The sequence below is a fragment of the Aptenodytes patagonicus genome, chromosome 4 (assembly GCF_965638725.1).
Source record: "Aptenodytes patagonicus chromosome 4, bAptPat1.pri.cur, whole genome shotgun sequence".
In the NCBI taxonomy this organism is placed as follows: Eukaryota; Metazoa; Chordata; class Aves; order Sphenisciformes; family Spheniscidae; genus Aptenodytes; species Aptenodytes patagonicus.
The window spans coordinates 32,412,252-32,429,291 of NC_134952.1; the positions used below are offsets into that span (position 1 = coordinate 32,412,252).

The window sequence follows — 17,040 nt, forward strand, 5'->3', positions numbered from 1 at the left end:
AAACAGGAGCACAAAAAGTATCATGTCAAGTCCCAGATTGTGCTGCTGATCAATTTAAATGAATGCCTTCTCTCTGACAGTGACCTTTGCAAGACTGTTCAGAAAACAGCCTAAGAAATTTCCTGCAGGCTCTTGTGAAAAATACATCCAGAGGTAAGCCCAAGTGGCTAGTGCAGAAATTGAAGCATGACAAAAATAACAGGAACTTCTCTAAATATATTTGTCTCCAAGCTCTGCAAAAAACCCACCTCTGATAACTAGTAGTGAATTCCAAATGTTAATGATGTACTGAAGATAATTACTTCTGTAACAGAGTTGATGGTGCCAGAAATCAGCTTGTTTTGCTCTCTTTCCTCAGACAACTTGGTGCAATTTTGAATCAGTGCTTCCGGGCTCTGTTTCTAGCAGTAAGCTGGGGATATGGTTCTATCCAAGCCTAAAACTTTAGACACTTAAAACTCCTCAAGGTCTGCCAGTTGCTTAGGTTTTTATCAAATACATGCCTAACAGTCTGTTAGCCATGACTGGCCTGCTAAAACCTCTGTGCTCCTCAGCGGCTGGGCCTCTGAACTCCATCACCGCTCTTGACGGGTCATTCATTCCCTCATCGATCTTGCCTTATCAAGTAGGATGCTCGGGGCATAGCCTTTCCTCCTTCCCCAGTCCAATAAGTCTGATGAATTGAACCTAGTTCGATAACTGATCTTGTTTGCAACTAGCACCACAAGGTAAGTGCTTTACCTAGAAGGTTATATAGTTTTTATACGCAAGCATTTATTTTTGTCGTAGGCCGGAAAGGGGAAGAAAGCAAACGTGAATGTATTTTTTTTTAGACTGTGATTCAGGCATTAGCTAGAAAATCTCTACTTTTCTACTTGCTCAAGGTCATTCTTAAAAGGCCTCCAAACACAATTTAATGTGTTTTCGGAGGCCTCCAAAGCCAAATCAGGGAGCTCACAGACCAAGCGCTGTGTAGTGTTAGTGCTGCTGAGTGCACCATTACAGTCCTGGAATTCATGAGTGGTTATGACCCCTTCTAAATGTGGTTTGTTTCCACTTTAATTGAATACTTGCCCCGCATTATTAGGAATATGTGTTTTTATACTACGTGTACCATTTGATCCAATGAGGAGCGTGGCACAGAGATGGGATGCCCTTGGGGGAAGAGAATCACTATTTGTTCTCACCGTGTAAGACTGAGCATCCTCTGATTTCGTCTGCTTCTCCCCTCACTGGGAGGTGGATGCCTCACCGCTGCTGAGGATTTACAGGAGGCAGCACCTGAATTTCACAGTTTCAGTATTCTGTATGTGCTTCTCCCAGTCTTAGATAATGGAGTATAGCGTCTATATAGAGAGAGGGCAGGTGCTGTTTTCCAGACACATTGCCTTAATGGATCTCCCTTTCTTTTTAAGAAGGTCTAGCAAGGCTTTCAAAGCTGCTTTTTTATGTATCACGAAGCAATTTTCCCTGTTATCTGCTGGTGAATGAAATTGTTCATGGGTAGTAAAGTTTTACCATTTTCTTGCTTTTACTTGAGTACTGACTTCAATGTAGTTCTACCTTTGTAGGCATGTCATTGAGGTGGGATATTAAAAATCAATTTGGATTATTACTTGTATTATCATTACTGAATGCTTTATTACTCGTATGCTGTAGAAGCCCTAGTTGATAAATGATGTAGGTGACAAGGGCTTCAGTAAGAATTTTTATCCTGTGGGCAGCAGTAGTAAGGACTGTACATTTTAGAAATGTTAAGGGCAAAGATTGCAAAATTCCCTAAACCCTTTTTATGTTCCAACAAAAAAAAAGCACGTTCCTCTAGGTCAGTGAAAACCCCATGTGTACTCTTCAGACATTCTGTTGTGCTGCTGTGGTGCTGGCAGGTATTTAGAGAAATGAAAAGAGTACAGACTGCTGGAGACTAAATGATTGAGTTAAAACAAATATTTTAGTATCTTTGCATTCCTTTTCAAATGTTTAAATGGACTACTTAAAATATGCTCTATTGTACAACTTTCCCCAGTGGTACGGGTAAGAAAGTGGCCTATAGGAACTTTGCTAACCATACTGTCAGTGTTTCTATAAACTTGAATTATAGCCTAGCTGAAGATTACATGTTTAACCAGCTCACAACAATGCCTTGACCAAAATTTATTTTCTTTTAACTGTTTTTGAAACAAAGGAGAAGTCTTACCAGATGACCTGTTTGTTTTGACTAGATATTTCAGACTGCTATGTCACTAAACATGTTGGAAGTATTTGGCCAACTGGGCCCTCTTCTTCCTTTTAGAAGAACCCTTCCTCTATTACCCACACCTTGCACACCATCTTAGTCTGGGCTGTTATGAACATGATCTACTCCTGCTACTAGCTGGCTTATTTAAAAAAATGACAGTTCTCTAAAGTGACGCTCAAGTGATGTAATTGAGGGTATCCTTTCTTGAAATTCCCATTTCATTTGCTAACAGTCTTCCAACTTCTCTAATAAATGAGGCACAAGCCCCCTCAAACCAGAGCCATCTTGGCTATACTGTCCTGTCTTTATGCTTATAACAGGCTTATCTCATCATATCATGGAAAATACTATTTATTTCGCTCCCTGGAATACATACAGAACTGCAATGGCACTTTTAGCACTCTACCTTTTGAATATTTGATTTTTGGAATAGTAATATTCTTTCATTCACTGAGAATTCTGTTCCTAAGGAGCTTTTCCATTTTTAGTGTTATAAAGCCTTAAGAAGTATCTACATGGGTCAGGAGCAACTGTGATGTTTGGACACCACCCCCCCCCCCCCATATCACCCTTTTATTACTTGAGCTAATGAAGTGACTAGTAGAAGACTGGTACCTGGAGAAGCATATACAACACATTTGCTGTAGGGCTTTTTCTTTTTCTAGTAACAAAAAAAAATTGAGCCTATGGAATAACGGATTTGATTCCCGCTATGATAGGGAAATTGTGCTTATCAGTTATAGATCTTTCTAGGGTTTAGGTAAATGTCAGAAAAGCAAAAGACTCTCCCAGTTGTCTGGTAACCTCCCCATGCTGATCTTCATGCTCTCGGGCCATAGCGGGGAAGCACTGCATCGTCTCGTTTAAATGAATGTCCACTTCTATAAAACATAAGCAAGCTGCACTCCACAACCTCCAGTGTAATTCTTAGAGAAAGACTTGCTCATTAGCAACTTCCAAAATAACTGAGTTACTTAATCGTAACTTTATTTTTGACACCATATTGTTTCTTACTCAGCAAGGCAGCTCTACCTAACACTTACAGGTGAAAACTGGTGGCCTGTAAGTCCTGTAATCACGTCAAATAATGAAGAGAGGACCTTTTTTAGGTCTTTGTGATACTTTATGGAAGCTAGTGCAGGAATGATTCCAGGGTTTGAGCCTGTGCAGTTTTAAATGACTTATGCTCTTGCTGCTTCTCAGGGAGAGATTGTCCCACAGCCTCAAAGACCTCTTGCTCTGTTGAAAATGCCTTTTCCTTTCCTTCTGCCTCAAATTTTCCATTAACGAATTTTTGTCACAACTTGTACACCCACTCAGCTAGTTTGAACTCTTCTTCTGTGTTTTTATGACCTTCCAGTGCTAGTAGACATTTACTACATCCCTCTTGTCTAGTGGCCAGATTATGTGTATTGAATCTTCCTATATAAATGTACCCCTTCAGTGCCTTAATCTCTTTTGATGGAATTTTTTCTTCTTTGAATTCTTTCCCACCCTTCACTGCTCTTTGCTGTCCCTGGACTCAGCTTGGAAGTTCAGTTCTTGTGAGCATTCTGGACGCCTCAGGCAACACGGGAAAATATAGTAGGATGGTGCAGAGGGGAGGGGAAATTGAGCAAGCCTCAAGTGTCTGGGATAGTGCTCAATGCAAAAGAAGCATGGATGCCAACATTGCATATTAGCATCAGTAATAAGAACAGTATTTCACCTTCACCTCCGGTGCTATGCTAGTCATCATTTTAGACATTGATACCTTCCTTACTAGAGAAATAAAATAGCTCTGGTTTGACAGATGAGAAATAGCTGAACGTAATCTTTCAGAAATGTTTAGTATTTCCTTGTATAATGGATGCAGTCAATGGCTGTACTGACAATTTATGGTATAACATAGGCAAAGGAATTAGTCTTTTGTCTTTGTAAATTTAATGCATTGCTCTACTAAAACAGTATCTCGATTTCATTCCTTACGATTGTAGGACACTGCTCCCAGCACTTAGCAGAAGATCTGTGTACAATATTTAATTTTCATATGTCTTAAGTGGAAATATCTACCTTTTATTATGTAGCCTAAGTCATGGATATTGTTTTCCTATCAACTTTCTCCTGGCACAGACTACTGTGGATATATATTAGGTCCTGCTCTTTTCAAGGTCTTGCACCAGACTGCAGAGGTACTGTTTTGCATCGTTTCAGTCCCACTTTCCCAGACTGTCCGTGTGTGTTAGTGATATTGCCTTCTGGCCTTTAAGATGAAGGCCGCTGATTATTTACAGCTTCATAAATATCTAACTGTGGAGTGCATTACTTGAGGAATGACAGTAAACCGTGACTTTTTCCATTTGAATTTGTTAGAAAGCAGTACTGAAATTCAGCATTATTGAAGCACACAGCAGGCTGGACCCGTGCTGCACCAGGGATGCCATGTACGCAGTTAGCCATACCAGCACCCTGCCAGAACTGAACAGGGGCCCAGCCTGCGCTCCCTCTGTGGCAACTGCTGCTTAAAGCAAGAGCGTGTCCGAGCAAGAGCCAGTGCCGCCGTGAGTGACACCTGACAAGAAACACAGACATGGAAACTTGAATTCTATTGTCCAACTACAACATGGACACTTGCAAATGAAGGTGCCGAGAAAACAAACATTCAGGAGCTTGAGGCTATTTAGAAGAGTCAAAATTAACTCATGTTTTAGAAATATTTAGGAAAATCGTATTTTGAAAGTAACCTAAATGCACTTTAAACAAAATGCAGAGTAAATCCTTGAAGTGCCTGAGGAGTCTGCCGTGCATTAGTGTGCTTAAAAATACAAACAAAACCATCATTACAGAGAAAAATAAATTAGCTCTAACTCTGCTTGTTCCAAGGGCCCAAAACTGTGAACAAACCTGTTGGGTTTTTTTTAAATTGTGCAGTTGTTTTATTTTTAGTATTGACTTGGGAAGAAAAAAGATCCTGTAAGGGCCAAACAAATGACAGTCCCTTATCAGAAAGGTTCTCTAAAAGGCTCTTTGGTGTGTGAGAGCTAGTACCACAACAGCAAGAGGTTTGCTTTTGCCAGACTGTGAAGCAGCATCCCTCACACTGCTCCCTGGGGAACATAGAGGGAAGCAATAGTGATCAGGACTTCGGGATGCTCAGGCGGAGAAAGAATACGATGATGTTGGTAACTGAAAGGCAGCAGGCCTCCTTCCAGTTACTCTGTCAGACAAGCCTCACAGATCAAAATCCTCTTTCAGATGCCCAAATTCTATTTCTGTTGGCTAAGACTTTAAAAACTTCTTAAAGTTGCTTGAATTAGCAGCTGTCTTTGGCTTCATTTTTCACCTTAGTCAGTTGTTTGTATATCCTCCTGGCCTTCTCTTTGGCTTCATTTCACTGCTGCGTGTGCTTTAACTTTCTCCAATTACTTTCACACTTGCATTTTTTAAAGCAAACCTATGACTCCACAACTCGTCAGGCCCTCGTTCTCCCTGTAGAAAATACGAAAGCAGTGAATTATTTTTCAGCATTGCATACAGCTGCGTATCAAGTAGGAATTTGCTTTGCTCCATGTTAAATTCAGGAGTACCTTTCCACAAGACAGTAGCAAAACAGGTTTCTTCTTACTTTTAAATGTATGAAGCTACTGACTGTGGAGTATTTCTGTCCTGCCATCATGAAGGCTTGTCTTCCAAAAATTTTGAAATTGCTTTGGTACCTGCCTTTAACGATGCTAAAAATATTGGCCTGGGAGAGGGCAGGGGTGGCTACGCAGTTGGTAGTAGTATGTAAAGAATCGGTGGTAAGAAAAATGCCTCCTCCTCTGGGCACAAGGAAGAATGCAGAATAAAATAAAAACCATTATGCTTCTTCAATTTTAAACATTTAATAGTGCACTTATTGAGTATGTTCTGTACAGACATCTATAGCAAGTTAAACATTTCCTTTCTCTCATGTAAATCATAGTCATGTAAAGCACATTTACAATAGAAAACATACTTGAGGTACAAAAAACCAAAAAGAATAGCTGAGGTATAAATACAGGTATATTTTAAATAATCTTTATCATGCTTTATCTATGTTTGACAGTACACTGTGGGCAAGTATACATGTTTACAATAGAATGGTATGTACAACATACAATTTTACAAATTCAAAAGTGTTTGATGTAGAAGAATATACAAGGTTTTCCTACTCATGAGGAACATTGTTACTGGAAGTACTACATTATTTGCCATAATAAAAAAATCTTCATCAAAAAGCTTAAAATAATACTGACAATGGTAATAAAGTCTCAGTCAAAATTCCATCTTGCAACTCATTCATACCCTAGCCACAAAATACATTTATCACTTAATACTGCACCTCGAAAGCAAATCTTCACCTTTACAGTAAAACCTACAGAAAGACCCCTTTCCAGAGGACCTCAAGACTTCCTACAGTTCATAAAAGTTGATGCTCAAGGAGGGGGGAAATATCCCAAAGGGTTTAAGACCCAACAAAACCCAAGACAAAACCCCACCCTCCTCTCTGCCCCCAAATATAACCCTCCAAATTGCTCACATCCAGGTTCTGTTTGTGTTAATGTGCAGCTTTTAGGAAAACAGGCAAAGGAGGGAGAGAGCTCGTGCGACTCTTCCTAGCCACCTCACCCCACCTGCTGCTGCAGGAGTCCTGCCACCTCCCAGCACCGCAACTCCAGTGTTGACTTTTTCCTCTTGAGCCGTTAGAATACAGTAAAATATATAAAAGCTCATTAAAACACTTATAGTTAATGCAGGTAGAAGTAAAAGCAACAAACATTTTTTGGCAAATTAACGATTGACATTACTGGCTCTCTTCACCATTGCACAGACGTTTCATTTCTAAGCTGTTACGTTGCTCAAAAGTATATTTACTTAAAATTGCTATAGAATTGCTAATCACTCCTAAAAGATCATCTGGATAAGGAGTGGACAGTAATTGGAGCAAGCCTCTTGCAACATCTGCTTAGGGTTTTTAACAAGGTTAGAGCTGAGGAAAATGCAGAACTGGCACATGGGAAGGATGGCTACTCCTGGTCCACAGGGGAGTCCCATTCTAGGTTGAACTGTATCCAGCATACTAAAATCCATTCTGGTTGCCTATCAGTGTACCAGACACATTTCAAGTTCGACTTCTGCTATCCTTTCAACCATTAACACACTCATTCACACTTTAATCTCTGTGCAAACCTTTCTCTGCTTATCTCAGTGAGAACACATTGAAGAGTACCAACTATTCCAGTGGATACACCAGTCCCTCAACGCACTACAAATAAAATGACATGGGTATGTACATAAAGCTAAGTATTTCACATGGGAATGATGAGCCTTCACCATATTTCATAATATATTTTGCATTTAAAGAATTTTGCTTCTCAGAAGCAATTCAAACCATCAAATAGTACAATTTTTTTTTTTTTTTTTGCACAGTCCTCCTATGTATTCCAGTCGAGGCCTACACTATAGACCTTACACAGACAGGAAGCAGCTTTAAAGTGTATGGTATGGCCACAGTCCTATAGTAATGCTCACAGTCAAGTTCTCATGCTGTCATCCCCTCGTGACATGACTTGCAGATGGTACACTAGTCTGGTCTGCAGCGCATGAGCCTCAGTTTTGGGTAATGTCTACGTTGCTGAGGTGTGGAGCGCATGGCTGTTCCTCTTCAGTAGTCACCTGGATTTTACTTCCTTGCTCTCAAGACTCTGATGAATGAAAGAGTCTCGTATCTTAACGACTTCAGATGCACACAAGTGTCCAAAAGACTTGGTGTACCAGTCTGGCATGTGCCCCCTGATGCATGAAGAAAAAGTAATGATGAAGTAAGTACCAGTAACTTTGCATGCATTTTCTTAGTCAGAATCAAATAGATATCTAGCTGGTTCAATGCCCGACTAGGAAATCTCCTTATTACTGCTTATTGCTCAGCTCAGCCTTACTAATATATAGACTTGCTCAAAAACAAGTTTGCCGCAGTGAGGAAAAGTTATGAGAAGTTTTGTGAGAACTTGGTCCTCTTTACTAACTTAATATTAAAATTAACATGTCCTTGCATCCAAATACATCGGTCAGAGGAAGGGGTGGGATTATATACCAATAGCTATGGTGGAGCACATACTGAAGGCTTCTAATGCAACAAACCACACCTGCTGCTGTTAAATGTGCATTGAAGCCAATTTTCTGTGACATCTCAGAGACCTGTGTGCATGCCTTTGAGAAGTACTTACTACTGCCCAAGCTAAAGCCTGTTGCACCGTCTAAATTTTGCACGGACTACATGGAAACTATACAAGAAAAGTTACCACCACAAAAGGACAAAGTGGAAATTCATACCTTAAATCAATTCTGCACATGTAGGTAAGTTTAGATTTTCCTGACCCGCAGGGCTCAATCAGATACCTAGACAGGAGCACATTGACTCTAACACCTGCCACTGGAGCACGGTCATGGTCCACTGATGTTGCTAGAAGCACACAAGCTCCCTTGGGGAAGTTTGTCCTCCATGTTCTAAGAAAAAAGAAGAAAAAAAAGTCTTATCTTTGACAGTGATTCAAACATCTAATAAGACTTCAAATTATGCACAAATATATATTTACCTATATAACTTACATTATGCAGAAATCGTAGGCAAGGTTGCAGTTTGTGTAGGATATAAACACCATTGCATATAAAAGTCTTACCTTAAGACTACGAAGTCCCTGGCTGGGTGAGGTGCCATGCTGTTCTGGACATACTGGTATATATCTGTCTGGCTATCCAAAGGTTCGATTACTTTTGATTCTATAAGATCTTCATCCCAAAGATGCTGCTCTTTAAGTAAACGATTTAAAACGTCCTCTGGCGTAGCTGGAATTTCAATGGTAGTTTTCCATAACCGGAGTGGGGGACCTTCGCATACCTGGGGAAAATCAGCACAGAGTCCTCAGTTTTACTCTTCCTTACACTTTCTTTTCCTTTCTATTTTAGTGTTGCCTAAATACAGAAAATTGAATACACACACACATATATGTATATATTGTACTAAGCTTGTCGTAAGCTCAGACTAAGGTTGTTTTCCTAACAGCCAAAGACACGCTGACTTCCAAATTATTTTTAAGTTACAGTTATCTTCTCCAGTATGGGATGCTATTAAATCGTGATGCTACAGAGAAATATCCTAATTTTCCAAATTTACTTTTTAAATATCTTAAATCTCATTGAAACACTTCTCCCTGTGCTAGCTCTGAGCTGTGCAAGATTAGAGCCGAGCAACTTCTTCCCTACTGCCTGCACAGTGACAGCGCTTGGAGGCTTCACTCAGCCTGTCAAGGCTTTGCACATGTGAGTGAAGGTGTGTAAATGCAATACAGTGAACATTCCTGGGCTGGATAAACAGAAGAACACAAATCAGTGCATGTTAGCTGACTACTGCTGAAAGACATGTTGCTTTTAGATGGTGTGCAACTATGTCAAAAGATTAAGGGTTTTTTTCTTAAATCTATCTGCAAACTAAATGTGTGCACTGAACCTTCTGTAATATCCTATGTCAAAAGCCTGCTTGTATTAGAGAAGGTGAGCTAAAAACCAGAGCTGTGGCGTGAGTGACAGGGTGCATACCTTCTTGTAGGCCAGCTCTGCTTGCTCTGAGGTGGAGCAGCTGACCCAGCCTTTAAACTTCTCCTTCATCTCTTTGAGCAAGTCGTCCACACAGTCCTGGAGGTAGCAGTGGTAGTCGGAGGGCTCGGCGGTGCTGCTGCCGCCCCGGAGCTCCTCCAGGCTGAGGGGACGCAGGTCCTGCTCCGTGTACGAGTTCCGGCCCCTGCTCATTTCTTCGGGTATCTGAGGGGCGACAAGAGTGAAATTATCCTCTTGCAGCTCTCTCCCCAAATCACAGAGTTAGTCTAGCAGTTTGACAGCCACTGAAAGATGGGTACACTGGTTTTGTAAGTGGTGGGATGTGTATGTGTCAGGTCAAGCACTCAATGTGAAGAAATGCCAAAATTAAGTTTGTTACTTTGGTTTAACTCAAATTAGTCTCTCATTTATGGGGTGTCTTGTTTTTTTCTGTGGAGTGTCCCTCTTTGCTACACAACTCAGATCCATTCCCACAGCACAGTTTATCCTGCAGACTGAAGGAAGGAGGGATCAGTTGTCAGCCGCAAGAAAAGAGACAGGCATGTCTTCAGTTGAGGGCTCTGAAAAGATTCGATGACAGTGAGGAAAACCAGGACTCAAGACTTGTCTGGTTCTCCATCCCGGGCCCTAGAGGGAGCATGCTTTAGTTCCTACAGACCCTTCAACCTACGGTTTGACAGTGTCACATTCCAGGACGCTTTTGTGGCCTAGTCTTGCTAACTCTTGGGAATTTAAGTATAAAACAAGCACTGAAATTCCTGGAAACAGCTTCTTGCTTTGTAATTAGAGCTGAAGTTCACAGACCCTCATGGCTGCACAATAAAAGCTTGAAAACATATTTCAAATGCAGCTTGGATGTAACAAAAATGTCCCAAACCCCACAACTGCCTCATGACTGTTGAGCGCCAGTGCCAACAAAACAACTCTCTTTTCTTCTAGCACCACTTCTAATTCATGTATGCACCCAGATTAGGATGCAAAGGTTTTTAAAAAACTATTTATCATATATTAAACTTTATTAAAATAAAGAGACATTCCTAGCTTTCCATTATACAGCAGATCTAAGCCATGTTGGCCAATATTCCACCCATCGGTTTTGTAAATAGGTATTTTACCTGAAAGAGCTTCTTGCATTCAGCAATCATATGAGCTAGCCCTTGGGTTGCAGCCAGGTTTTCATTTAGGTCTTTCTGATCGGGTTTTCCCAGGCTTGGTTTTCTTTGCATCACCCTTCGCAGGGGAAAAGAGCACACACACACAAACCCAGTTATTTAATGCAGAGCAAGAGAGACGCTTGGTAAGAAAACAGTAGGATTCCCAGATCTGCTGGTGATTTAAAGCAGTGCTGCCTGGGACCAAATCTTGGCATGGTGTTACCGACTTCTCTCGCTACTCTCTTTAAACTTTTTCTTTGGAATCCCCCCATTTCTTCCTTCTTATGAACTTGCTTATATTTTAACAAATCTCTAACGAAAGGTAGGATCCCATAACCATTCTACACCCGATGCCCTCTGAGGCGTCCAAGGTGACTGCAACTGGTAGGGTCAATGCTAGACCATGCCTGTTGCACATCGCCACTAGCTGTGGTACAGAACCAGCAGCAATGAGACCTGCTCCCCCTAGACGTACCTTGGGGAAGAATTCTCTCTTTTGAGAGTGTTTAAGTGGAAGAGGGAAGGTGCTAAGCAGACGGCCAGGTTTGTTGGTGTCATCTGGTTTTCCTTCACTGCAGCTGTGACATCACTCAGGAAATAGAGAAGAATCTGGAGGACCTCCCTGTTCTCATCGGGTAAAAGCATAATGGCAGCCTTGATAGCCTGGAGACGCTGATCCTTTGGCACATCTGCATAATATTAGTAATTCTCTCATCAGCCCATTGATTTTCCACATACGCAGCATGAATACATCCCAAAGCAAACTCCAGCTTCAAATATTTGACTCGAGTTTGAAGTGATTTTCTTCAGGATGCATACCATTCGTAGGAAACATGAAGGAATTTTTTTTTAACCCACTAGTTTAACTACCCTCAGCTATTTCCTGCCTCACAAGAAATGCAAGCAAGAAGAAGTTGTGCCTAGGCCAGAGTTAATTTTAGATTTAATTTCAACAGCTACATGCTCCCGCAGATGCACTAAAATGACAGAAGCCTGGAGTCAGGCAGTGAACAAGCAAACACAGTCCAGCCAATTTAGAAATTCTTTGGCTTTTAAAGAAATTCGAAACATGAATGCATTTTAGAATAGGTGAATTAATTAAATAAACTGGCTAGCAAACCTTTTCAACAATGATGTCATAAAATATCCAGAAAGTGCTTTACCAAACACAGAGGGTTGCTTTATTGAGCAGATCATTCAAAGTCATGTGGTGGAAAAAGAAAGTCAACGCTGTGAAGCCCCATACCATTAAACAGCTCCTTGGTTACTAACAACAAACAGCCATTGGAAAAATTTGATGTGTGTCTTTATATAAGGCCCTCTCCTCCAAACTTGAAGGGAACAAAAAATGAAATAACCCAGACCAGATCTGCATCTTATAAAGGGATTTCCAATAAGCCTCCTCTGAAGACAACATCAGAGTCTGAGTCGTGGAGCGTTTATATCATCATTAGCACCACACCACCCTCACTGCATGTCTCATAATACACGTGCTGCTAAACAGATATTTAACTGGTATTTGCTTAGGGCTTCAGCAACTTTGTAAGGCTAGCAGGTGAGTTTAGAAAGCAATTTTAAGCAAAAATCCACTCTTTTCCACACTCTCCCGTCAATCAGCTCAAAGCATATTTAAGCCACGTATGGACAATTCCAGTGTGCAGCCTGGTGCATAACACCAAAGCAAAGGGAAATTTTGTCCTTTGCAGGGAAACAAAATTTACAGCTGTTTTAAGGCTCTTTGCTTTACACAGAGATAATACTTCCCGACCACCTCTGGGGAATCCTCAGGCCTACTGCCTGTAAAAGAAAAGGAACAGATACTTCTGCAATGCTCTTGTCAAACTTTTTCTGGCACTAAACCCACAAAGAGTTGCTGTTTAATATGCACGAAGTGGGGAGTCTGATTAATTTTCTCCATAAACCTTCTTGGGAATCCAAACATAGAAAAAAAATGCATGCACTGAAATAATGGTATGTATGTTTTTATTTTAAACCGTCACCTCCACCTATGGAGCTCTGAAGGAAGTTCCTGTAACCTTTTTGTAACCATCATCATAAGGAAGGCACAAAATTCAGCAAGGGCTCAAAGAAGGTGTCTTTGCAGTAAGTTCTGTTGTAGCTGTGCTACCATGGGAAGAATACATGGGGAGACAGCTGGGGTGGTGTTAGGGAGAGAAACCACGGGATCAGCAAGGTGCCCATAGCGCATCAATCCATTTGGACCGCCATGAATATTTCTAAAAGCTCTGGAGTTCTGGTCACGAAGCATTAATTCATCTTTGGCCATTTTATAAAGTGAGAATATTCCCAATGAAATAATGTTGAAGAAAACTTTTGAAAGACATGTTGTTTGGAAAGATCCAGCACAAAATTACCATCTATACAGAACTCCATTTATCTAGTTCACAAAAGAGAATGTCTCCCTTGCTGGAGTTGAACATGCCATCTCAGAAGGATTAATTATTTCTTTTCACGTCCATTGATAAACTCCATTTTTGGTGTGATTTATTCTAAGCACTTTCTATTTATGGTACCTATCAGTAAAGTAGCTGCAAGTCAGTAACAAAAAAGCTTTCAAGTTAAAGGTTGTTTTCAAAAGTTGTCGTGAAGGATAGAATAATATGAATTATAAGAAAATAGAAATTTTTTGGCAGCCTTGCTCTTACAAAAAAATCTCAGTAATTTAATGGATTTCAATCCCCTTGAAAGCGCCAAACTCTGTTCGTGTAGTGTTTGTACAGCTTCCCTACCTAGCTACATCAGATGTGGCTTATTTTCAAACAGTAATATCAAGTATGCTCAAAGAAGAGAGGAAACTTTATAGCAAGCGATGGACGATTTATATTTGTTCCCAAACTACAGAGAAAGGTGAAATGAAAAGAACTTGTACTATAAATAGTTATACAACTAGAACGTCGAAAATCCATTTCTTATGAGGCAGCCTGAACTGTAACGGCTGCTGGAGAAAGGCAAAGACCAACGTATGCAACATGTGTAGTGCCCAGAGGAGCAGTATTAGAAAGTTCCACCCTTGCTAGACAAATGACCATTTGCCATCTGCCGCAGAAATCTCACTACTTACATTGGTATATCTGTAAGAAGGTCTCGGAGAGTTTGTTGGTCATGAGAGGCTCAGGGAGATCACGGAAGAATTGCTTTAACATGTCTGCTACATCGTAAGCAGACTGGCCTTCATAGTTGACGCTGTCTGTTGAATTCTCATTCATTTGACGCAAAGCCTGAATTCTTGATTTGACTCCAGATTTCCTAAACAGTCCAACCTATATATGGAAACGTAAATACATTTACAATGAGTCCAGCAAATGTGAAATGTAACTATGCTCTTTAGCTTCTTATGTACAGGTTCTAACTTCTTGGAAAGCTTTCCTTGCATTAATTATCTATTTTGTCCTGTTTTGAGTCTACTTTTTTCAGTCTGATCCAGGAACAATAAAAATTAATGGAAGGCTGGGCTTTGGGTGCTGCATGCGTGTGGGATGAGAGTACAGCAAAACCCACCTGATCCAGGCAGTGGTTGCGGAGGTACCGCATGGCTTGCTGAATGCTCTGTGGAAGAGGCTGCCCCGTGCGCTGGACATTGACTTGCAGCGGTACTCCAAACACATTTCGGTCTTTATAATCTGGCACCTTTATCCTTTTCATAAATTTTGGTACTGCCCTATTTAAGCAAAGGGAATGACAAAATTAAATTAAACCTCTGTTGACCATTTATCTTCTGTATTTCCAGTAATTCAGAAGTCAGTGAAAATAAGTAAAACACGTTAGTAATATGAAAAGTAGTGACAGTATAAATTAGCTAATCCACTCAGGGCTGGGAAGGGGGAGAGGACAGAAAACAGAGTTTCTCTAAGAGAAAGGCTTGACATTTGGGGCAGTATGCTGCCTGTAAGTATTAATGTGGTGCTACTCCATCAATATTAGTAGGACAAAAGCTACAGGCTAAAACTGCAGGGGCCAGATTGAATTGCGAAAGAGTCAAAATAAATCCTGCGGTCAGTGACCCCTTATAACACTGCTTCTTTAGGTTTCGGGAAAGATGGGCATTTGAACAATGAGCTTTTGTATGTCAACTACTTGTTCTGCAAAGTCCTCAAACTGGGTCCACCACCCACCAGTGTGCATAACAGCAGGAAACTGATGTAATACATTTGAGTTTGTCAGCTAAAAACTTCAGCTCTATAAACAACCCCTTTGAGGGACCCCCCTCCTTGTCAGCCAGTGACTGTTGTTAACCCCCACCTCCCACTCCAATTTCAATGAGAGGCCTTTCCATCTGCTTATGACTCCAAGGAAAAAGTTACTAAATACAAAAGAATGATTTACCCCCAGGTCCCCAAGAGTATTGGTTTCATAAAGGGAAAAAAAAAGCCATTAAAATGTGAAAATATTGAGATCATTTTCCTGAACAGGGAGAAAAGCTAATGTCCAGTGCAACAACTGATAGGACACAGTAGCACTGGAAAACAGGGAGACCTATTTAACATTTCAATATACAGTATAGCTATACAAACAGTGCATTAGATTTACAGCTGTTACACAGTAAAACAGAACCAACTTGTATTGCCATATAGTTAAGTTTAGGGCATTATTGATATATGTATGAATAATACTTGCTTTGTCAAAAAAAATGCCAATGGAATGTGAAAAAACACATTGCGATCTCCACCGAGAATCTGAAGCATGCAGGGATAACTGGTCAATACTTATTTCTGTCTTTCAGAACAAACAACTTCTGTATTTAGAAAGGCTGACATAATAACAGCCTTTGAACAGGAGGTACTTTGATGCTGAAGCTAAATACTCTCTATGACTCCTGGGGAAGGGAGGAGGCTGGCCTGTGGTAGGGAGAAGAAGAATTTTATTGCGCCTTTTGCATCCTGAAGGTTACACAGGCTGTACTGCAGATACAATAATAAAAGAGCTTTCTATTTCATTCTTCCAACAAAAAACATTCAACTGGGTTACAAACACCTGGCCACAGCAGAAATTGCTGCCTACAAAAAACTCCATGGTTCTCCTAATGTTTCTTCCTCCCCCCCCTCCATCTTTTTTGCAAGCTAACTGGATTTATAGTGCGCTTTAAAGAGGGGAGATAGATTTTGGCTAATGAGACACTAGACCTGAAGGAAATTTACATTATTTAATTACATAATTATATAGAGAAAGTAATGCAAATATTTAAGAATAACTGAAGAAAAGCAAGCCTATTAAGATCTACCGAGGTTTGTGCCACTGCTCGCTAACTGCCTCAATAAACAACTAGTCCTTCTTTTGCTATGGATGTCCACACAACTTCCTGCTCAGAAAGCTGGCCTGTACTTCATTGCTTTTGTTCCCTCACATGCCCCCTATAAACATACTTCTCAAGCCTAATAAGATTAGACTTACGTAAAGGGTTAGTGATTTTAGCCCCGTCTTAGGAAACCACAAATCACTGTCAGCACAGGCTGGAGGAAGAAGTGCAAATATGGAAAAAGAGGGACGGAGGGATTCACTGCATCTTTCCAAAAGTTGCGAGCATGCAACTGTCATGCTCGTATACTCGGCCTGTCTACACATGGCACGGTGCCCTTACCAGCTGAAACCGTGCTTGTTGGAAGGTGTGTACTTCTCCAGGAGAGCAGTCAGCTTCAGGAGAGAGTACTTCTGCAGCAGGTTCATCTGCGCCACGGACTGGCAGTTGATCTGCAGTGACGCTGAGCTGAGGCTGGGCCGGTGGGAGCTCTGGAAGCTGTGCCACCTCAGCCTGTGCCTGCGGAGAAGATGGGGGACAGAGCAAGGACCGCTCACTGAAACGTCTCTGCAAGAAATGTGCAGGAATTACCGTAAACGTACTGCTGAGCTCCCTGCCCTTGGCAGCCACTGTCTTCTGAGATTTCACAGGCATCAGCCAGCAGCGTCTCTGCCTCACCCGCTGCGATGCAGCATGTGCAGATGCTTCAGATGGGAACGTGCACTCTGAGCTGACCCACAGCTCAGTGTTAACTACACAGTCTTGCCCTATCAGATATC

General features: G+C 41.1%; 1 protein-coding gene across 5 annotated transcripts in view; it reads right to left on the reverse strand.

Annotated features, from left to right (window-relative positions):
* Positions 1-6,086: 6,086 nt before the first annotated feature.
* The window catches only part of DLC1 (DLC1 Rho GTPase activating protein), a 247,831-nt gene continuing 236,877 nt past the window's right edge, over positions 6,087-17,040 (reverse strand). For 4 of the 5 annotated variants that reach the window (XM_076336305.1, XM_076336307.1, XM_076336309.1 and 1 more), the window contains 9 exons: positions 16,604-16,780; positions 14,527-14,686; positions 14,090-14,288; positions 11,483-11,696; positions 10,969-11,083; positions 9,836-10,057; positions 8,920-9,137; positions 8,573-8,746; positions 6,087-8,032 (listed from right to left, as the gene is read on the reverse strand). In XM_076336305.1, the coding sequence (XP_076192420.1) occupies positions 7,912-8,032; positions 8,573-8,746; positions 8,920-9,137; positions 9,836-10,057; positions 10,969-11,083; positions 11,483-11,696; positions 14,090-14,288; positions 14,527-14,686; positions 16,604-16,780 (1,600 nt within the window). In that variant the 3' untranslated portion in view covers positions 6,087-7,911. Of the gene's footprint in view, positions 8,033-8,572; positions 8,747-8,919; positions 9,138-9,835; positions 10,058-10,968; positions 11,084-11,482; positions 11,697-14,089; positions 14,289-14,526; positions 14,687-16,603; positions 16,781-17,040 lie in introns of those variants that run through there. The other variant, XM_076336306.1, reaches the window with a different exon arrangement.